The following is a 22,262-nucleotide window of genomic DNA, read 5'->3' as shown; positions in this document are numbered from 1 at the left end:
AGGTATCATAAAGTAAACTCTAGTAAATGCATGGCACAGCTAGTAAAAGAACACATATCAAACACAGTAAGGAGTTGACAAGACCAAAAAACAAACAAACCAGTAGAAGTTAGAAACCAAGTTGCTATTTTCAAAATCTATCTAAAGTGGCTATTTTATTTTAGTCAAAGTGAAGCATCCACCCGCTTCAGATCTCATTCCTTCTACGTTAGTAGTTATGGCACAGAGCAAAGATGAGATTCCACGGGGTCCTTATGCATGCTTTTGAGCAATTGAAGCAGCTCCCTTTATGTTGCTGTCCTTACAGTAGCCAAAGGAGTGTGATGACAGTGAAGATATAGAATCATAGAATTATGCAACGGCTTGTCATGAGAGGCAAGACTGCTCACCGTTTTTTTTTTTTTAAAAAAAAACTTTGTCTGCTGAAGAAAGGCATGTTGGGAAAGAAAGGTGTAGAACAAATGTCAACACTCAGGAGCAACTCATACACACACACACACACACACACACACAAACAAACACACCTAAATTAGGTACAAAAATTGTAGGAGCATCATCGGTGTGGGAGGTTTCCTCAATTAGTAATCTTCTTCTTCGGCGATCACTCGTAGCCAAGAAAGATTGTCTTCCATAAACACAGTTTTAATAATGAGTCCGTAAGTGACTGTGGAGGCCAATTCTGGATCCACATGTCCTTCCGCAGTGGGGACATTGGCTGCCAATGGCTGCCACACAACATGTTTACGTGGATGTGATGGACAGAGAAGAAATGCCCCCCACACACGCACACACACACTAGCAACCAGAATTTAGGGGGAAATGCAGTTTACTCACAAGGATTAAGTTAGCATTCCTCAGAAATTAGTTGCCTCAACCCTTCAAAAGCATTTCTCACATTCCCATGACCAAGCACAGACACGTTTCACCTTTTCTTGGGCAGCAAAACTAAAATGCTTTCTGTTTTCAATATTGTGAGTTACTTTTAAGGGACGCAGGTGGCGCTGTGGGTTAAACCAGGTTGGCGGTTTGAATCCCCACGATGGGGTGAGCTCCTGTTGATCAGTCCCTGCTCCTGCCAACCTAGCAGTTCGAAAGCACATCAAAGTGCAAGTAGATAAATAGGTACCACTCTGGCGGAAAGGTAAACGGCATTTCCGTGCGCTGCTCTGGTTCACCAGAAGCAGCTTAGTCATGCTGGTCACATCACCCGGAAGCTGTACGCCGGCTCCCTCAGCCAATAAAGCGAGATGAGCGCTGCAACCCCAGAGTCGTCCACGACTGGACCTAATGGTTAGGGGTCCCTTTACCTTACCTTTACGTAGTTACTTTTAAGTTTAAAACTACAGGTCTCAGTGCAATCTGGTGTTCAAGATCAAGTCAAAATGTTCGGTTATGGAGTGACAGCCTTCCCACACAATCATACCTCTCAGGCTATTTACAGATACATATTGCACACAGAAGTTCAGTTTTTACTGTGGAGTAAATGCTACTTTCCCTTGCATCCACTCCTCAAACACACACATACAGCCTCTGAATCAAATGCCAAGTGAACCTTCCTTTTTGGCCACCTGAAGCATGCTTCAGGTGAACCATAGTCCTTTCTCTATCAACAATCTTGGATAACAGCTTGACACATTTTCTGTTTGGTCCTAATAAAGGTATTATCCAACTATGGATTTCTGGATTTTTATTTTCTTAAGGATCACATGGCTACCCTTGGTTTTTTTAATGTGCTAAGATGATGCCTGTCTAGATTCACCTTCAGAGTTTGTAGTTTTTTAGAAAACGAATAATCCAAACTAATATTTTGCTGCTGTCAGAGACAGAAAATGAAAAACTATAGAATGGTCACAACACAGCTGCATCCTAGTGAAAATGAGAAGGGATTTTACTAAGTATTTAGGCAGTCAAAAAGGAAAAAGATTTGTTAATATACTGGAAGGGAGTAGTAGAGCCAACACCATCTCAGGGTTGCAAGCAACAACCCAAATGAACCAAGGAAATTGGCCATCACTAGAGAAAGAACAATTACCGGTAAATGTATGCCCAACAACAACAGATCATGCAGAAATAAATGACCTATCTGGTGTAGGCAACAGCGGCATACTGCATGAAATCAGCTGACATATATAGCATTTACAAATCCTGGACAATTCTGAATCAAGGGTGAAATCAGTCTTTTTTTAAAAAAAAAACAATAACCACCTCATTGATTTTAACTGAGCAGGTTTGCAGCTTACAGTGGAAAGGCATGACCCAAACTAATAGGAATTGTTTGACTCAATACCTCACACAAAGATTTAGATTAAATTAAAAAGCAAAATACACACATGAAGAATTGCACTGGGCAAAAATTGCACTGTTACTAGATGCAATGATGATCTGTAAAGATGGGGGTCACATTAATTACAAGAGAAATGCACATGCTGAGAAGCAAAACTAGGTAAAAATGAAACTAGTAACAGAAGAGTTTGCAATAAAGCTTACATTGCTAGATATAAGGTGGAAGAACACCTCAATGGCAGTGGCTCTCTGTTCTCTTACATTCAGCATCAACAGAAAGTAAGAAGAGACAGTATGGTGCAAAAACTACAAGTCTGCCAGTGAAGTCATTCCACTGAATGAAAAGTACTGGGTTGCTCAAAAAGTTGTCCTTTTGTACCCCTTGAGCAGAGGAGAGATAGTATTGAGCAGGGTCATCTGACCTTAGTATGCCGATTAAAAATCTGGCAAAGAAATAGCAATTACTTTTAAATTTCAGTTTCATTTCTCAAAAGCCACAGCTAGAGGGCAATAAAGTCACCATCTATAATTAAACAGTTTCCATACTTCTATTCAGATTAACAATAAAAGAGTAGGAAAATACACATAGGAATTGAACACCAAAGCCAGACATCAAACACAGATGCATGTAACCTCTCTCTTTTTTTCTTAAATGAAAATATCCCTTTCTAACCAGCTGCTATCAGGTAAGACCAGCATGTAAGGGGGAGCACTCAAAAGGAAGATGACAACTCCCTAAGGCTCCTTTTTCATTTTAAAAGATTGGCAGGGGAGAATTAGGCATCTGTGTGTAACCTGAAGCTTGCCCCCAAGAGTCAATCTAGTGTTCTTCTGTGTGCGCTTGAAGCTTCGAGGAGAGGCTGGGATCTCTACCACTTGCAATGGGGTTATGAAGAAGTAAAAAAGACACAGAGAAAAATCCTGGTGTGTTTTACCTTCCCCAAACCTCAAGGCCAAATGAGATAGTAAGGCCCAGCCTGTGATGTACTTTAGAGAAGAAACAGCAAGAGCTTCTTCTCCCTGGAGGAATTTATGTAAAGAATGTGGAGTCATCTGTCTGGGACACTGCTGTCCCACCGTGCATTTTAGCAGGCCATTGATCAAGTTCTCTTGCAGCTCTGTAATTCTATTATTTATTTAAAAGAAACAAGAGAAATACTTGCTACTCCCTTGAGTCCCAAGGTAGAGGCAGTGCCTTATCTCTTATCTAGGAGGTTTGGGAAAGGTAAAAATAATAAAGTCTCTCCCTCTGGTTTTTGTCATCTAAAAACCACACACACCATAAAGACTTTGCTTCCCCCTAAAGCTCCACAACAAGCACCAAAGGCTTGGGAATGACAGTCTTATATTACTTGCACTCAAGATAATACCCCCAGTATGCTGATGACACCCATTTTTCATTTATGTTACATCAGTAATGACTTGTGAACTGATGGAGCTCTAGTGAGGAGTGCATGCATGCCCTAAATTATTTGAATGCATAGCACACATACCATTTTGGCATACCTGAAACATTTTTTTGGTTAGTTTGAACATAGGCATTTTGGTGGCAGTGTTTGAAACTCTTATTGTTCTGGGTGCATTTTGTGACAGAGAATTTCATTGGCGCAAGCGGTTTCTGAGCTCTGGGTGCAGTATTGCACCTAAAATTTCAGAGTAAAACTGCAGAGAGGAAGGAAAGGAGGACCTTTCTCTGCCTCCCCACTTCCAGCCACTCTCTGAAGACTAGAGAAGAGACCCTCCAAGGAATATTAGGTGGAGTGGGCAGGGGAAAGACCAGGCCATGTGAAAAATGAACATAGGTGCAGTTCATTCATTTTCAGCTTTCTATTCTTGTTATAAAAAAGTGAAACTTGTTTGATATCACTTAAAATCATTTAAGGTTTAGAATTTATTTCCTTCTAAGGAAACTGATTAGTTCAGTGAAACGAGTTTTGTAGCCGGCATCTCGTTAAGTCTTTGTTTAATTTTAGGTTAATTTTGTGTTAATTTTTTTGATTTTTGTTAATTTAATTCAATTCTATAGTCGATTACTTCTCGTTTCAGGGATTTTCACAGCAATTCTTTTGTTTCGTGTAATTTCTTGGTTCGGTGACTGTCTTTTTTTCCATAGGTTTAGCTTTCGGCTTTCATATCTGTTTCTAACACTGTTTGGCGGGCAATCCTGTCCTGTGATGCAGCCAGCCAGGAGTGGACATCAACCCCCAGCTGCCCCTGCACGTTCTGGCTGCCTGGGCATGGCGGCAGCACGAGGGGCTGCAACCACCACCCAGCCAGGACGGGGGTTTGCAGCCACTCTATCCTCAGGACTGGTTGCAGTTAAATAGGGGAATACAGATGTTTCTCGCACATCCTGTAGTCTGTTTCAGTCTTAAGATGACAGTGCAAAAAACTATGCTTTTATAGTTACATCTTATCAATATGGTTATACAATGTATCAATAAACAGTAACATAACAGTACAGTATTCGTTTTATTATTTACTTATTTATTGCATTTATACACCACCTTAATGGCCAAGGCATCCAAGGCTGTTTACAGTTCAAAACATTAACACACAAATATGATACCAAATATTCTCAGGCCAACTTCAGAAGCAGATGGCACTAGCTCCCAGCCTCCGATTCCTATCTTCTGCTTTTCCTTGGGGCACCTAAGTCTTAAGCATCCCCAGGAATGGTTGAGGTAAGGCTGCCCCAACTGTTCACACGAGGCCACTGAGGTTTCCTCTGGGAGCTGAAGGCAATGTGTTCACTGGCCACTGTACTAATGGTAGCACGTTATTAAATGGTAGCAAAACAGTTTGACAAAAGCAGCAAATTAATATACGATCCTGTGCATTCCTTCTTAAAAATAAACTCATTAATTTCAATAGGGCTTGCATGCTTCCAGATGTGAGATCCAATAATCCCACTTTGGAAATACAAAAAATAGGTCATTTTCAGATCCCACCTCTGGCATTCTTGTTTTTAAGTAACCCAAGATAAGGGTTTCATTTGAGCCAAGGTTTCAAACAGGAACCAGATGTGAATGCCATGTAATCCTAACCACATCAGTATTAATTAGTAGTAGTAGTAGTAGTAGTAGTAGTATTGATCGCACATATTCATCACTTGCAACAACAAAAAGTCTCAAAGTGACTTACATCTGTAAAAGCATATATGAAACAAAATATAAAATACATCAAAAAGATAGAAGAATTTTAATTGACTACAATAACATAAAAGGGATAAACCTTACCCCCAAAATATGAACAAGAATACAGGCTTGGGTATCATTGTGCCCTATTACACAACAGCTTCTTCTCCAACCATGTTTGGCCACCTGTGGCAGGTAGATGAAGCTGGACAGGGTCTACACTCCACACAAGATGCATGGATATTATTTGCTCCCCTTTGTGAATAATTTTTTACAGGCTAGCATTCTCTTGGGCCATGGCCTGCTGCCAGATTATAGCCAAAGGCACAAGTGCATTTTATCAGCTCCATATTTTCATTGCTTTATTTATTTAGATATTTGTGGCATTTATATACCGCCTAATTAACCATGTCCCCTGGGCAGTTCGCAAATTAAAAACAATAAAACACAGATGCAATTAACAACTAAATACAATCAATATGAAAGTAGCACCAGTACAAAAGTCTGTGTAAAACCAGCATAAAACCATACAAGTTGCAGTACAGTACTAAGATTTGGGGACCATCATCCATGTTTTTGTAACTCCCACATTTGATTGCTGTTGATACATCATCACATATGTGGCTTCCCTTTAAGGGTATTTGGATGAGCATAAAATCATACATTGTAGATCTGCAAGGAACCCCAAGGGCAGTCTAGTCCAACCCCCTGAAATGCAAGAATCTCAGCTAAGGCATCAGTGGCAAATGGCTACCCGACCTCTGCTTAAAAACACCCTAGGAAGGAGAGTTCGCCACGTTCCAAGGGAGTACGTTCCACAGTTGGCTCTTACTGCCAAAAAGTTCTTCCTGATATTTAGTTGAAATCTCATGTTTAGTTTGTGGTCCACTAAGACCCCTAGATCCTTTGCACGTGTATTACCAGTAAGCCACGTGTACCCCATCTTACATTTGAGCAGCTGGTTCTTCCTGCCTAAGCGCAGAACCTTACATTTGCTCCTATTGACATTCCTTGTTAGTTTTGGCCCAGTTCTCCAATCTGTGAAGGGCATCTTGAACGCTGATTCGGAATTCATCCTGGCTGCTCCACTAAGGAGATGAAGACAAGCACTTTGGAAACTATACAAGACACCATGGGCGTAGCTGGAGGGAAGGGGCAGCTGCCCCCCCCCAAAAAAATCAATAAAAATACATAAATATACATAGTTAACTGAGGTTCTGCCCCCCCCCCCCGAAAAAACAAAAGGCCTCCCCTCAATAAAAATCCTGAGTACACCCTGCAAGACACAAAAAACCTTGTCTCAATTCAAAGGAGTGGGCAGGAGCGCCTTGATATTTTTAAGTAGCACTTTCGTGAGAACTAAGCGAGAAAAGCAGCAGCGCCCACCAGCCATCGCCAGGGCGAAAAACGTGCCGGAGAGAGAGCACGTGCGAAACGCAGCAGTGGGAAGGAGAGATCCAGAGGCGCGTTCACACCCCCATCCGATAAACACGGGGAGCCTCTGCCTCAGCCAGGAGGATGGAAGCTGGGTTAGATAGCACGGCCCCCACCCGCGACACAACACGCACCCCCCAAATACCCCAAAGGCTCGGCCTCACCGCGTGTTACGTGGCCAGCAACAGAAAAGTGCAGGGGGACACTGAAGTCGGGGCTCAGCTGACAACCAAAGGAGAAAATCGGAGGCTGGCAAAGGCTTCCAATGAGTTTTGCCAGACTGGAGAGGGCGTGCGTGGAGAGTGTTCAATACAAAGATTGGGCTGGGGCGCACCGTTGCCGCCATTCCTCCTCCTTATCCTCTCCCCCCCCCCGTCCCCACACACTTGTGAATGAACCCCATTGAGCCCAAGGAAACGGGGCCTGACACCCAGCTTCGGGGAAGGGGGAAGAAAGAAAAGGAGCTCCTCTTCTTTACCTTGCGGAGATAGCTGGCCACTACCTGCTCGAAGGGGTATCTGTAAACCTTGCGCGCCTCCACGGTCACCCCCATGGCGGGAGCCGAGCAGCTGCCGCCGCCGCCGCCGCCGCCGCCCTTCGTGCGGGCCCCCTCCTGCCAGCTTGCTCCCAAACGCCGGCGGCGCTCGCTGGAGGGCCAGGCCGCTCCCTTCCCCGCGCAGGCTCCGGCAGCCCCCTCCCTCCCCCTCTCGGCACAACCCCCCGCTCTCCAGCTACGTCGTTTTGCAACGGGCCGCCGCCTTGCCTTCCGAGTAACACCTCCCTAGGTCACAATGCAAACGCGCGCCGAGACGGGGCTGAGCGGCTTAGGCCTCTCTGGAGGTTGTGGGCAGGGGAAAGAAAAGTTCGCTACGGTTACGAAGTCATCGGACCGTGGCGCTGTTGTTTGGAACCAAACTGTGCTTTTTGTTTTTTTGTTCTGGGGACTTCATAACGCGGGAACACAACGACACGTGTTCGGCGCTGGCGCGTGGCCGCTCCCACGTTCCTTTACTTCCTTTACGTTCCTGCCTCGCGGGGGGAAAGTGCATTCTCTGTAGAACCTTAATGACGTTCGAAGTGGAGAGAGGCCCCCTCCGGAATCCAATTACGCAGCCCAATTCCCCCACGTGTGCTAGAAGCCACGCCCCCCCCTCTCTCTCTCTCTCTCTCTCTCTCTCTCTCTCTCTCTCTCTCTCTGATTCTTGTTCAGAGGGTCAAAGTTTGCGGAAATGCTTGAGAGAAAATGTAACAATACCCCGGGCTTTCTGAAAACAGAAATAGACTCCTAAAAATAGCCATAGTACCGCATTTTCCACGGGCATGGTGAGAATCATCACGCCAAGAGAGAAACCCAGCTGCAATCCTTTGCGTCTCTACTCAGAAGTAGATCCCTGTTGACTTTAGTAGGATTTAACTCTCGGGTAAGAGTGCGTATACCCTGTGCACATTTAACTTGGAAGCACGTCAAACAAAGAATAAACTTCCTTAGGACGGGGCTGCCTATGCAGATGCGTTCTGTTGCCCTTAGAGGGTGTACAAGGAAAAGGATTCTGGTGAGGCGACAGTTTTCAGAGAGTTAAGTCTCTTGCACAGAGACTCTTGTGCCACCTTAAAGGGCATTTCCAGGCAGGATTTTATTGTCAAGTCAGTCCTGGTCAGGCCCAGAAGTTTTCTGCAGTATCCACATAACATTGCTTTCATCATAATGCCAGCCCCCTTTTCACATTTAAAATGGATCTGATAAATGAAAAAATAACTTGTTATACAGTCTTCAGCCACTGCTAGTGTGGAACACTCCCCCCCCCCCCATTTTTGTGGGCATGGTGACATTTCAGTGGATGAGCTCTATTTCAGCACTCCAACTTCTTTGTGTTCCCACCCAAACACAGCCTAGCCCATGGGTAGGCAAACTAAGGCATGGGGGCCGGATGTAGCCCAATTGCCTTCTAAATCCGGCCTGCGGACAGTCTGGGAATCAGTGTGTTTTTACACGAGTAGAATGTGTCCTTTTATTTAAAATGCATCTCTGGGTTATTTGTGGGGCACAGGAATCGTTCATTCCCCCCCCCAAAAAAAAATAGTCCGGCCCCCCATAAGGTCTGAGGCACAGTGGACCAGCCCCCTGCTGGAAAAGTTTGCTGACCCCTGCCAAGCCATTTTGTTTCCAGTGGCCTCCAATGCCAAAGAAAGAAACCTATTTCCACCAATTGCCACATGCCCAGTTTGGAGGAGATATTCTCACAGTAAATGCTGGGGATTACCTGGGAGACCAATCTCAGTACATACATCAGGCTTATAATATAACACTAATAGGAAGATCTTGTGCACTCTTGTGCAAAACCTTAGTGTTTTCTAAAAACGGAAATGGATATTCTCCCCCCCCAAAAAAAAAAAAATCTAGAAGTTTAGTTAAAGCACTTAGATCATAATATAGTCATAGCTTCAACTCTCACCCACATTAGTCCAAACGCTGTCATTTGTAACTAGCCTCAAATTTTCGGACCTCCCTAATGACTAGATAGTTGTCACACTTTGTTAATTTTATAGAGTCTGCAAAATGCTCCTTGTCATGACTGGTCATAGAGAGAGAGAGAGCTTCTATACTGCAGCAATGTAGGTAGATGAGGAGAGGAGAGGAGAGGAGAGGAGAGGAGAGGAGAGGAGAGGAGAGGAGAGGATGCTGCACTTTCTTGGAGAGAAGACTAATCAGTGAGAGCCATCCAGTGACAATGGTGGGAGGCAGCTTTCACATTTGCTGCAGTCAAACCCTAAGTGCAGATCTTGGAATTGAATGGCAGCCCTTCGCGTACATGGAGAAATTAATGGGACACACTCAGGGACACCATTATGACCAGGGTTTAATTTGCTTCCTGTCCCTGGGGACCCCCTATCCTGTTCCTACCTATGTAACCCTATCTCTCTTCCCTTTCAGCCACCCTGAATTCTAATTCTTGGTCACATTAGTGTGTGATAAAGTATTACCACTGGCTTTCGACGTGAAAGGGGGTGGGGAGCAAGGGAGAGAGATGGGATGGAGGGCTCACAAGGTTCTGCTTTAGATCGAACAGTTAGGATGGATATCTTTTCTGACAAATATAAGATCAGAAAAGAGAAAGGCGTCTTTGTGTTGATGAGGAAATGATAGTTTGTCCCAAATTAGACTTAATATAAACAAGATTACCCAGCAAAAGTAAGCTTGCACGTCTCGTTGAGTTGTATACATACTTGAGGTAATATGCAAGAGGCTCGTTTATACGGTAATTATATTTTGGGAATGATTCATGTACTTAAGTAGCTTCATTGCTTTATACTTTCTGGATAGTTTTATACTTTATACTTTATACTTTTATACTTTATACTTTCATAGTATAAAGTAGTTGTGTTCTATGTTATAAATCAAGCACTGCTAGGAGTTGTTTCTTGTTGTTTCCCATTGTATTTCTTATCAACAAAAAAATCAGTGTGGTGCTAGAAAACAGTTTGAGAACCACTGGGTTAAGGCTTGTGGTTGGACCTGCGGAAATGGGTCCATGGCCTGTTGTTATGTCTCTCCAGTGACATGAGTGACAAGTTGACGGGCACAAGCTACCCGCTTCCCAATCCAGGATGCCCCTGTTGCTGGACAAGATCTTTTCCAGGGCCTGTGGGAAGTGCTCCTGCCATCTTGTGCCATCTGACATCTCTGGAAAATAATAATAATAACCCCACAGGAAGAAATTATGCATTTCAGTGTGCTTCAGGTACAGAGCTATGCTGTGTCTTTTGATCATGTTGCAATGTGACCAAGAGATGAAAACCAGGAACCAGTCTTTTTTATATTTGTGAGCCTGGTAAAACATTTCCTTTTGTGCAAATGCTAGGCTCAGTATTTCTGTCACAGGTAGCTTGGCTGTGATAGGCAAATACATGTTGAAATATTTTGTTCGTGTTTACTTATATGAATAATAATGGCACTTAGGCAGTACTTGTCTCTGTCTCAATGCTGTATTGTTTTATTGGTTTTATGCATTTCTTACTCCACCCTGTGAAAAGTCCCCAGGGTAGTTTACTGGGTCATATGCTTGCCACAGAGAAGCATGAAAGGCTTGATATTACTATAGAACAAAAAAGAGAGCTTTAACAAGGTTCACATGAAACCTTGCAGTTTTATTATTTTTATCCAAGAGAGTAACATTCACCTTGCCAACAAAGGTCCGTATAGTTAAAGCTATGGTTTTCCCAGTAGTGATGTATGGAAGTGAGAGCTGGACCATAAAGAAGGCTGATCGCCGAAGAATTGATGCTTTTGAATTATGGTGCTGGAGGAGACTCTTGAGAGTCCCATGGATTGCAAGAAGATCGAACCTATCCATTCTGAAGGAAATCAGCACTGAGTGCTCACTGGAAGGACAGATCCTGAAGCTGAGGCTCCAATACTTTGGCCACCTCATAAGAAGATAAGACTCCCTGGAAAAGACCCTGATGTTGGGAAAGATTGAGGGCACAAGGAGAAGGGGATGACAGAGGACGAGATGGTTGGACAGTGTTCTCGAAGCTACCAGCATGAGTTTGACCAAACTGCGGGAGGCAGTGGAAGACAGGAGTGCCTGGAGTGCTCTGGTCCATGAGGTCACGAAGAGTTGGACATGACTAAACGACAAAACAACAAAAACTTTCACAAAATCACTAACATGTCAATCATAAACACATTTCTTGGTGGTGTGTCCCATTTATTTCAGTGGGATGTATTTCCAAATAATACATTTGGAAATTTTGAGAAAATCACAATCTAAGCAATGATTAAGGAATCGGACCAATGGCAATTACATATCTGAGTCCTGATTGAAAAATTCCTTAGACATACATGATGCTGTGTGAAAATGGTGTTCCTACCTGAGCATGGAGTATTTTCATGTGAGAACTTTACTGTGTATCTCCAAACTATGCGTGCAGAACTATCCCCATTGAATTGAGTGGAAAGCTCTTGTGGATGCCAGTGCTTCTACAAACCTTTTAGATCACAGCCAAAGCCTGACCCAAATTTGTTTCTCTAAGGCAATCCCAGTGATACTCCTAGAATTTACTCACTACTGTATTTAGAACCTCTTAGCCAATGCATTAGCCTTATTATTTAATAGTCATAATGATGCGGCTGCCTTTTAGAGTGGCGTTCAAAGGGCCAGAATGCTGCCAAATGTGAATTTTGCCTCTGAGGTTCTCAGCAGATGTGACAGCAATGGACCTCTATCTTCAAAAGCAGATCTGCCCCAATGACACCTATAGGTAACAATAGAGGATGGGGGTGTGATTAAAAGCACCAGCAGTGGAACACATGGTGGGACTGAATCACTGCTGTTAGCCCTTCAGTCTGTTCCCCAATATCCTTTGTTTCCCAGCTGGCATCCTTTTCAGGAGGTGAGCCTAAGTGGGGTGTGAGGAGTCCCTGGGGATGAGGGTGACTGCAAAGCGGGAAATAGCTGGCTGTAAAGGGTTCTGCACCAGGCAACGGACAGTTCAGTGCCTTGGATCAAATACTATATATCCCTCTATTTTAGACCCACATTTGAAGACTGAGGTCTGTTGCTCAGACATGTAATTTGCATTTGAGGTGCTCAGCTGAGCTCCCACGTTTTTCAGAGCATCTATTCAGAGCGGAACTGATGTGAAGTTTTCATTTCATGGCATTTGCATGGCTTGTAAGACGTATAGCCACACTGAAAGGCCTAAAGCTGAACTGCTGCCATGCCCATTTCAGAATGTGGCAACCTGAAGCTGATGCAATCCAGTGCAGCACTCAATCTTTTTGGAGTCCTGAAGGAAAATGATTTTTGAGTGGTTTGTTTGTTTGTTTGAGTGTTTTGAGCGTCCTGGCCATTGGCTGGCAGTCAACGCTGCACACAGGACTCCTGTTTTGCTTATGGAAAGGCAAGGTTTCCATACACACAGGGTATACGTAGCTGTCCATCCCCCTGTCCCCCCATTGTAAACATGTGCTATTCTGGCTTTTCACAAGTCACAGGCCATATTTGAGGTAGGCTTCAGTCTCAGAATCAGCAGTGAAGCGAAACTGACATGGAATGATTCAGAAATGAAATACAACAGGGGTCATAAGTTCTATGTGGATGGAAGGATAACATCTGAAACACACACACACCCCATTTTGTGCACTAGCCATGCTTCCATTAAAATTCAAGGCATTTTTAGAACTGAGAAAAGTCTTAGCAGTAGTTATACATTTGCAAAGATAATCTTCAAAGCAGAATGGGATTCGTACTTCAGAATTTCAACATTAAGAGAATTCAGTCAGGTCTTAGAAATATTATGGCATTAGTGCTACTAATACAGCTGTTTTCAGAGAAATCTTCTAACATACACATCCCAAAGTACACAGTTGACCATAAATTACACTGGCTATCCTTGCAAACTCAGCAGGCAAACAATGTGAGAGATCTCTTGGCTCATCAAGAGCCTTAGATCTCATATGTAAGCAAAGCCAGCCTTGACATTAACAGAGTAACAGTAGAAAGCACTTTCATTTACTTCCTTACTTGTAGTGGTTTTGGCGCTGCAAGTGGTAGCATGCTAAGTATTCAGCACTGCTTCTTCGTCTAAACTAATTAGAAATTACAACTGGGGACACATTTTAAACAACACAAGCTCCATTTGTTAACAAGTGAATCCTGAGAGAGGCAGAACTTCCCCCATTAACATCAGTGGCAGCCTCTCTCTGAATAAGGCCATAAAATACACATTTTCTCTCTCTTTCCCCCCATTGCACTGGTATTTCCCTCCCTCCATCTCTATGGTAGTGTTTAGAACTGGGAGGTGCTGCCTAAATCATACAGGAAAAGAACACAGTGTGCTCTAATAACAATAAAATTGAAATGAGCTAGATCTTCAGAAAACGGCATGCACCTCAGGAGGGATAAATGTGCAGCTATATGCAAAATGGGGTGTGGATTGAAAAAGCTCAGAAATGTTCAAAGTAAAAGGGCAAGTGAAATTATAAATCATATAACATGTTATAATTTATTTTATCAGTTGAGGTGTAGACACTTCTGCTGTTGATTGCATCTAGAAGGATCCTTATTCTAGCAAGCTGCAAAAGGAGTGTTCATTTCTGTCCTACGATACCTGAAACCAGGAAATCAGATTACGAGGAATACCATTAGCCTAAACATATGCAAAGTTAGGGTAAACATGTGTTCAAGAGTTGTGATATAGTTATCAATGGGTGCAAAACTTCAATATCTCTTGTGGGAAAGGGGCTAGGAGGAGGTGAGACTATTTCTATGAAAAATAACCCAATTTATGCAACAAGGAAAAGCTTTCCTCTCATTTGGCTTCCTCATTTGAGTTCTGCTGCTGCTGCTGTTAGCATGGTACTTATTCAATGCTGCTACTTCGGGGACACAAATTAGAGTTTCTCAGTTGGAACAGGAGAGTCAAATAAAAGAACCCAAGACATGATTCAGCCAAACTTAAGCCCTTTAGAAATGATTTCACTTGGAGAGTTCGTCTTAAATCTCATCCACTGAAATCAATGAGACTTGGCTGGATCATGGCCCAATTTGTTAACAAGCTGATAGCAAGCCATAGCACTTTTAATGTCATGGAAGGGAATTGCTATTTTTAAATGGGTACCACCTTATGTAACATATTAACACTGCATACAAACACTTTTATACCTGCAGGTGTAACCTGAGTGCAGTGGCGTAGTGTGGGTTGTCAGCACCTGGGGCAAGGCAAGTAATTTGCACCCCCTAACCCGTGGATTTGCGCCCCTAACCCGTGGATTTGCGCCCCCTAACCCTAACCCCCAGATGTTGCGCCCGGTGCGGCCGGCCCCCCCTGCACCCCCCACGCTATGCCACTGCCTGAGTGCAAAGAGGTAAATACAATAGACATAAAAACTTGAAGGATTCTTTTTCTACACAAAACAAGCAAACAAGGGAAGTAAAAGGAAGCCAGAGAGTAGATAAAGTCATTGAACACAGGTCCGGCAGGGTTGCCGACCATTTTCATTACAAGCTGGACATCGCAGAGCTCTGTAGGACTCTTTAAATCGGTTCGCCAACATTGAAAACTTGCTTCCGTGGCACACAGAGCAGGGTGCAGAGCCTGATCCCTTACACTGGGAGCAACTGCTATCACCATTTGCTTCCTGAAATACAAAGGGACTGATCAAAATAAGCTTCCTTAACACCACTTCACAGAATCCTTTACCTAAAGTAAATCCAATCGGCAGGCTAAATCCCTCTAAGATGTGTATGGTTCTTATGGTTTTTGAACATCTCGCTTTTCTGTTTGCTTGATAAATATTAGTGGGAATACTAATATCTATTCCTCCCTGTGATTCTAGTTCCTTGCTAATGTTCCCTTGTTTCTTGTACAAGTTACGCAAAATAAATGCACACACATTTCCTCAATTTGCACAGGTCTGATTTCGGAATTTTAATGACTAGTCACACATGACTTAACTTAGTCATGACCATTGATTTATATGGGTCTACTGCAAGCAACACATAGCTGAGCACCACCCACAATGTTACGGTTCATTTATGTACCTTGTTTTGGACCAAAGGCCCCCCATCCTGAAATATCCCTTTGGTACCTTCTTGCATGTCCATTCAAGTCCCATAAGTCAGTCCATTGTTTCAAACCCTGATGCCTTGTTTTTAAATAGAAATTCTTTAGAAATGTTCACTTTATCAATGAGGCAAAGACTCTTTTTATACAATTTTGAAGCTGCAAAGCAATCTCTTGCCGTTGATTTAATTTAAGCACAATGGATTCCCCAACTGGATATCCCATAAGCTTTAAAGCCGTGGCATTCTGAATTAGAGGATCAGTTTGTTTACTGATTTTATTCATTAGCATGCTATAAAGTCCCATTGCATTACTTTTCAATTACAGTGGTACCTCAGGTTACAAACAGCTCGGGTTACAAACACTTTGGGTTACAGACTCCGCTAACATGGAAGTAGTACCTTGGGTTGAGAACTTTACCTCAGGATAAGAACAGAAATCGCATGGCGGCAGCAGGAGGCCCCCTTAGCTAAAGTGGTACCTCAGGTTAAGAACGATTTCAGGTTAAGACTGGACCTCCGGAACGAATTAAGTTCGTAACCAAAGGTACCACTGTATTTGTAACAGAGAGTTACATTCAGCCACGGGACCTGAGGTTCCCCACCTCTGCCATAAGTCCTGGAACTGACAGGTTTTGTATCACAACATTTGGAGGATGTCATCGTTTCCCTTTTTCTTTTAATTCACAAGCATATACTTTTACATCTCTAGAGCAAGGAGACGCTACTACCTTACGTCTTAATGCCTGCATCTGCTCCCAAATGTACCATGCATGTTACCTGCATATGCTCGTTGTGAACAAGCTCACATTCAGTCTCCTTTATGTTCTCATCACTTGGGTTACTGCACGTTTCTCCTCTTCCTTCGTGGTATGTGAAGGACCAGTCTTCGAGTCCTTCATCCTGTATTATTTTTCTCACCAGCTCCTTCTTAGTTAGTGGTGATCGAATGATTTTCAGATTGCTAGTGTAGATGATAATCTTCCCAATATCTAGAACAGGGGGATTCTGAAATGAAGCAGGGAACATGTAAATTGAAAGTCCAACAGCTCTCTTAGGTCCCCATCTGCTGTACAGTACACATTTGAAGCAATGTCATACCACTTAAAACAGTCATGTCTTCTCCCCACAGATTCCCAGGAACTGTAATTTGTTAAGGGTGCTGAGAGTTGTTAGGAGATCCCTACTTCCCTCACAGAGCTATAATTTCCAGAGTTCCCTGGGAAGAGGGATTGATTGTTACAGTCATACCTTGAGTTGAATGCGCTTCAGGTTGAGCATGTTCAAGTTGCGCTCCACGGCAACCCGGAAGTAACAGAGCACGTTACTTTTGGGTTTCGCCACTTGCGCATACGCAGACGCTGAAAATGCTGTCACGTGCATGTGCGGAAGCGGCGAAACGCGACCCACGCACGTGCAGACACGCTGTCACGTCTTGTGTTCCGATCGGGATGCGAACGGGGCTCCGGAACGGATCCCATTCGCATCCCGAGGTACCACTGTATACCACACTGGAAATTTTTAATTTTGTGAGGGGAAGAGGGGTCTCCTAACATTTCTCAGCTTCCCCATCCTTGCCTGGAAACTTTGATGACTCCCAGAACCAGCAACAGTGACTGGTACTTCCTCTAGTGAGTGGCTCCTGCATATGGGAAGCAGAAATGGTGAAGTGGGAATGGTCCAAATAAGTCTGCTTACCCCTTCATGGGCGCAGCGGCCTTGCGGGCTGGGTGACACCTCCTTCCCTGAACACAATGAGAGTCATTAGTGCCAGAGGGCTTTTCCCCAGCCGTCATGTGAACTCTGGCTCACATCCTCCTGGCATGGAAGCCGGCTCCGTGCCAGCCTGCTGAACTGGCCAATGGCTAGCCAGCTCAGAGAGCTGGATCCGCTCCCAGGGGCGAGCCTTATGGAACATTTAGGCTTCCCTCAGGTCCACTCTGGGGGAATTTAAGCCGACCTGCACCAGCCCTCGACACTCAGCTCACTTCATCCCATCAACACATGCACTCCTTCAACAATGCATTTCGCAGCTGCTTTGGCCTTGTTGTGGCAATGATGGTTGCTGTATTGAAAGCCAGGTAGGAATTTGCCTATTAGGCAAATTGGCTTTGGCCTGAGGGTTTGGCCTACCTCATAGCAATCATCACAAATTTGGCAGTTTAGGCACTGGGTAACCTTAGTCTTGTATGGAGGGGAGGTTGTACTTTCAGCTCCCCCTCCAGAAGTAGGGTATCTCTGGAGGAATTGCTTCTGTCCATATGCCCAGACAGGGGCCTGGGCCTCAGCACTCCTCAAGGCAGTGATCCCTGCAGGGATCCCCCTATTTGACATAAGTCATATGAATCCCCACTGTCGGGTTGACCCTTGATGTCATTTCCGGCAGGCAGGCCAGAAGTAAAGGGTTACCCATTGCCTATGCCAAACCTCTTCATCTGTAGTCAATAAAGTTGTGGCCTGATTCGATCCCATTCTGGTGGTGTGGTGTCCTTCATTTCTAGCCCGGTTGGTGAGGTGGGGAGAGTGCGGGTCCTGGGCCTGCAAGGAGACATTCATTCTTTCATCTTTTACCATTATTTCTGTCTTGCAGGGTGCAATTCTTCCTAAGGCAACTTAAAAGTAACATTAAAACACAGTTTTAAAAACCACTGTAGTCAATATCCACCTATAATGAGAGTCGCACAGGACCCGGAATAGTAGATTGCCCTGTGTGCCTTGGGATGGGGAGTGCAGCTGGAGCAAGCTCTCAGGTATCTGTATCACCTGTATCTGCCTGTTCCTTGGAATTTCTACAGTGCTTACATGCTCCATTGGGTCAGTATTCTTGGTGTGCTTCAAATCATTCATTTTTGTAGGTTTTACTTATGGATGCATCTTATTTTATTTTATTTTATTTTATTTTATTTTATTTATTTTATTTTATTTTATTTTATTTTATTTTATTTTATTTTATTTATTATAAGAATATTTCTACCCACCCTTCATTAGATGATTCCAGGGCAGGTGCTAATACAAGAACAAAAGGAACATTACAATAAAACCAATTCATCATAACTTATTATAGCAGCAAAAACACAGCAGATCCTTAAGAAGCCCAAGGAACCACAACCTGGGCTTCTCATTCATAGCGGTGACAAAACTACTAATAACCTCCCAAAGTCCAGGAAAATGGATGAAAAAAGAGTTCGCCTGGTGTTGAAACAGCAAAAGCAGGCTGGGGGCGGGGGGGGGGGGAGATTCCATAGGCCAGGCTGTCACCGCAGAAAAAGCCCTGTCCCATACCACCATATAATGTACTGTTCCTGGTGGTGGGACAATGAGAAGGAACTGCCCACCAGATCTAAGAAAACAGGCTGGCTAATACAGGTCAGGGTGAGGTACTTCTTCAGGTATTTGGGTCAGGCAAGATTTTGATGGTCAAAACCATCGTCTTTAATTCTGCAGTGGTTCTGAGTACCTGGTGGCTCAGAGTCAGTGAGAATCAAAAGCCATTTTAAATTCCCAGCATTAGGTCTGTTGCAGCTTCATTCCCATATATGTAAATGGACATTGAAACACACCTGTGTTGTAGGAAGGAGAAGGCAAACAGGTAGTCGCGCTGTTTCGTTCATCATTCATGTTTTACAAAATGCTTTCTTTCATTGAAGAAAAAGTGCTGCAGAACCTAAAAGCATTGTCTGTGTCCTATTGGATTTCACTTTTCACAATAAGGAATGAAACTGAATAAAGTGCTTCATAAATCCTGCCATTTTCTTCAGTGATATTGATTTTAAAGCTCTCAGTGGTTTTCTGGCTGATGTTTGTTTGTTTGTTTCCTATGTATTCTGTAGCCTTTCCCAGCTATTTTACACAGGTTGCACTTCATACTGTACATCCCATTGTTGCTAGGGCTGCTCAACGACTTTGGCAGAAAAGAAAAGAAAAGCTCAACAACTTTTCTGTCCACATTTTCACTTTTTGAAGTATGGCAACTCTACATTGTTGCTCACCTGGGTCTAAGCACCAAGGCATAGGAAGACTAGCATTTTAAAAGGATAATTTCTTGGCCAACATGAGAACTAGGTTCTGCTTCTGACTACCGCATTTGCCATTTTACAATTATTTCCATAATGGGTCATTATTAAACAAACATTACTTACCATATGGCTCTCCTCTGCCTGGTGGTCATTTAAGAGGGAAGGGCTCCCTGTGAGGGTGTATTTGTTCCCTTCTCTGAATACGCTGATCCTCTGCGCATTCATTTTAGCTGATGGACAAAACCCAGATCCTGGGGCTTCACCAAGCCCAAAGAAGTCGTCTTTGGGTTCAGTGCTGCAGTGCCGAAAACTATGAGGATATTCCTCCTGCGGGATTTCAAGTTCCTGTCCATCTTCGTATACCTGCTTTAAGACTCGACCACTGTAGGCAGAGGAGATTTTGAATCTGACTTTTCGGGATCTTGCATCATGCCTGGGGCTCAGTTTCATCTGAAGCTCATCCATAGATAGGGGTTTTTCACGGTGCTTCCCAGAAATTAGTTCAGCAAGGGATAGCTTTGGACTTACAAAAAAAGGCTGCTTACATTCAGCTAGGCAATGTATAATTCAACAGTTCTAGTTGGCTCTCTCACATTACAGTTTAAGAGGACACCTTGATATGAAACATTGATAGCGCCTCATGAGAAGCAACAATTGCTGCGATGAAATGTAATGGGAAAGTTGCTGAAGTAAAATGGTGACGGGGTGGGTTTGTAAGACGTAAAATTGTGTTGTCTTTGAAGGAAAAGGTTAAAGTGGATTTATCATCAGAGGCAAAGGAAATAGGCATATAGATGTGTGCACATTTCATAGTGACATGAATCGTTTCAAATGCACAGAACCTGCACTGGGTTTTGTCATTATTTGGCAGCTGAGTTGAGCCATTTCGCCTTAATGAATCACAGAAATAAGTGGCAGAGCATCAAGAAGAAAGGTTCACCTCCAATTTAAAGAAAATCTTGATTTTACCACCAACAGAAAGAGCAATGTTGTGTACATGTAAATCACGACATTTTAAACATATTTAAAGCACATTGCTTCCCACAAAGAACTGAGGGAGCTGTAGTTCACCCCTCACAGAAATCCACTTTCCAGCACCTTTAACAAAGGACTGCAGGTAACTGCATAAATGATACTCAATCGGGAGAGAGGGAGACCTGCCAATGGGACGGCACTTGAAATGTTCTTGGGGCAGACTGAAAGGCTAGCTGAAGACAAACCTATTTCCTTAGCCTTTTCAGTGAAGCAATGTAACTGAGACTGGATTCCGTTAATCAATTGTTTATCTGCTCTGAAATTCAATATGTATGCTTTCAAATGCGAACAAGTTTGTTTAAGGTGCAGAATGACTTTGTTGTTTGTTTTGTTTTATATTGTAATGCACCCTGGGATCAATAAATTGATGAAGGGCAGCCTAGAAATTGAAATAACAAATAAATATATGTATAATGCACCTGCATTATATCAGCTATGCTGGCTTCCAGTGCGCATCCAAGCTGAATTTAAAGTGTTGGTTTTATCCTTTAAAGCCACACATGGTTTCAGTCCAAACTGTCTGATATACATACCATCCTTCTCACATGCTGAGATCTCAATCTGCCTCCTAGATCTAAGAGGAACATGGCCTTTTCTATGGTGGCCCCACACCTTCAGAACTTCCTCCCTTTGGTGCCTGACCAAATATGGAGTGCACCACTGGCATGATAATATTTGATCATATATATATATATGTTGAAAGTTTATGGGAAGGGTAGAGAAGGACAAAAAGAGGGAGCATGTCTGCACCACAAATTTTACTGTCATGGCTGCCTTTTTTATTTAAAAAAAAATCTGAATTAAGAATCGTAAGTTACAGGAGGTGCTAAGAAGCTCCCCACACTCCAAAACTACAACAACCAAATACAATTTCTGATGTATGTCCGAAGGCCCTTTCACGGGCTACACAGAAATAAATATAGATTAAGAGTACACATAAGCAAGGAGCCCCAGACAATCCTGGCTCTCTCATTAGTGTAGCTGGATAACACACACATTTTCAAAAACACCAGATTGTGACATTCATACATTGTATTCTCCGGTCCGCCCTTAGATTTCCAAATATTACACCTAAAATTTGATGTGTGAAGAGCCTTTGGTGCTTAGTGGGGTTCAATGAGAGCCGAGCTTTGACATCAACGCAGCTTGTGCTCCCAGGCTCTAGCAAGTTTGGCAAGTGCCCAGCCTTCCTTCCAACTTTGAAGCCTCAGAGTTGGGCAGGGATGATCCTGACCATTGCATGGCAACAAGTACCACCAAGGGTGGTACTTCCTTAGTGCACTCTTAATTGTTATTGATTGATTTTGTTGATTTCTGTGCCCCCGTGATAGTTAATGAAAATGTATACCTTGCGTTTGTCAACTAATTGACTGTTTGAAATAAGTATAGGCAGTAGCCATTTTAGGCACACGTGCATCATGCCAAACCCAGAGGTGACCCAAAAACATCACAAAAAGGGATGAGATGGAGCAGGGGTGGAAAGGGGTGTTTTCAGGCTTTCTCCATGGTGTTTCAAATATACGCAATTTCACTTACCAGTAAATGTGCAGTGTCTTGGAATGTAACCCCTGCATCATCATTCAGCCACAAAGCAGACACTTTGTGGATACAACCCACCTCGCAAGTTTGTTGTGTGGGCAAAGGAAAGAAAAAACACATGCACTGCTCTGAGTCCCTTTGGGAAGCGGTGAGATAAAAATACTATTTTTTTTGGAGATACCAGAATCTCTTGACTAATTCGCACTGTAATTTGACTAATTTGCACTGACAGTCACTTTTCTGGAAAAGCA

General features: G+C 43.3%; 2 protein-coding genes across 4 annotated transcripts in view; both read right to left on the bottom strand.

Moving 5' to 3' along the window:
- PRELID2 (PRELI domain containing 2) overlaps positions 1-7,866 on the bottom strand; it is a 59,370-nt gene extending 51,504 nt beyond the window's left edge. Inside the window, exon 1 of one of the 3 annotated variants that reach the window (XM_081849382.1) lies at positions 7,333-7,866. In XM_081849382.1, coding sequence (XP_081705508.1) covers positions 7,333-7,407 — 75 coding nt within the window. In that variant the 5' untranslated portion in view covers positions 7,408-7,866. The remainder of the gene's footprint in view (positions 1-7,332) is intronic. The other 2 variants (XM_081849381.1, XM_081849383.1) reach the window with 2 other exon arrangements.
- A 6,849-nt stretch (positions 7,867-14,715) lies between these two features.
- GRXCR2 (glutaredoxin and cysteine rich domain containing 2) lies at positions 14,716-20,556 on the bottom strand. Its single transcript, XM_081852000.1, has 4 exons — positions 19,518-20,556; positions 17,831-18,033; positions 16,202-16,429; positions 14,716-14,997 (listed from the first exon to the last, which is right to left on the bottom strand). The coding sequence occupies exons 1-4, from the start codon at positions 19,900-19,902 to the stop codon at positions 14,818-14,820; spliced, it is 996 nt and encodes a 331-aa protein (XP_081708126.1). The 5' UTR covers positions 19,903-20,556; the 3' UTR covers positions 14,716-14,817.
- Positions 20,557-22,262: the final 1,706 nt, after the last annotated feature.

This window comes from Podarcis erhardii (genome assembly GCF_964252035.2).
Source record: "Podarcis erhardii genome assembly, chromosome: 2".
Classification (NCBI taxonomy): domain Eukaryota; kingdom Metazoa; phylum Chordata; class Lepidosauria; order Squamata; family Lacertidae; genus Podarcis; species Podarcis erhardii.
Note: the sequence above shows the minus strand (reverse complement) of the source record. Positions and strands in the feature narration are given on the sequence as shown.

What these genes read in the sequence shown, in the direction of transcription:
- GRXCR2 (XM_081852000.1), bottom strand. Translation starts at nt 19,902, where the DNA reads ATGGATGAGCTTCAGATGAAACTGAGCCCCAGGCATGATGCAAGATCC. An exon ending in AGGTTTGGCATAGGCAATGG is followed by an intron (nt 16,430 to 17,830) that starts GTAACCCTTTAC and finishes GCTTCATTTCAG; the next exon opens with AATCCCCCTGTTCTAGATAT. An exon ending in TTCACAACGAGCATATGCAG is followed by an intron (nt 14,998 to 16,201) that starts GTAACATGCATG and finishes TTTGTATTTCAG; the next exon opens with GAAGCAAATGGTGATAGCAG.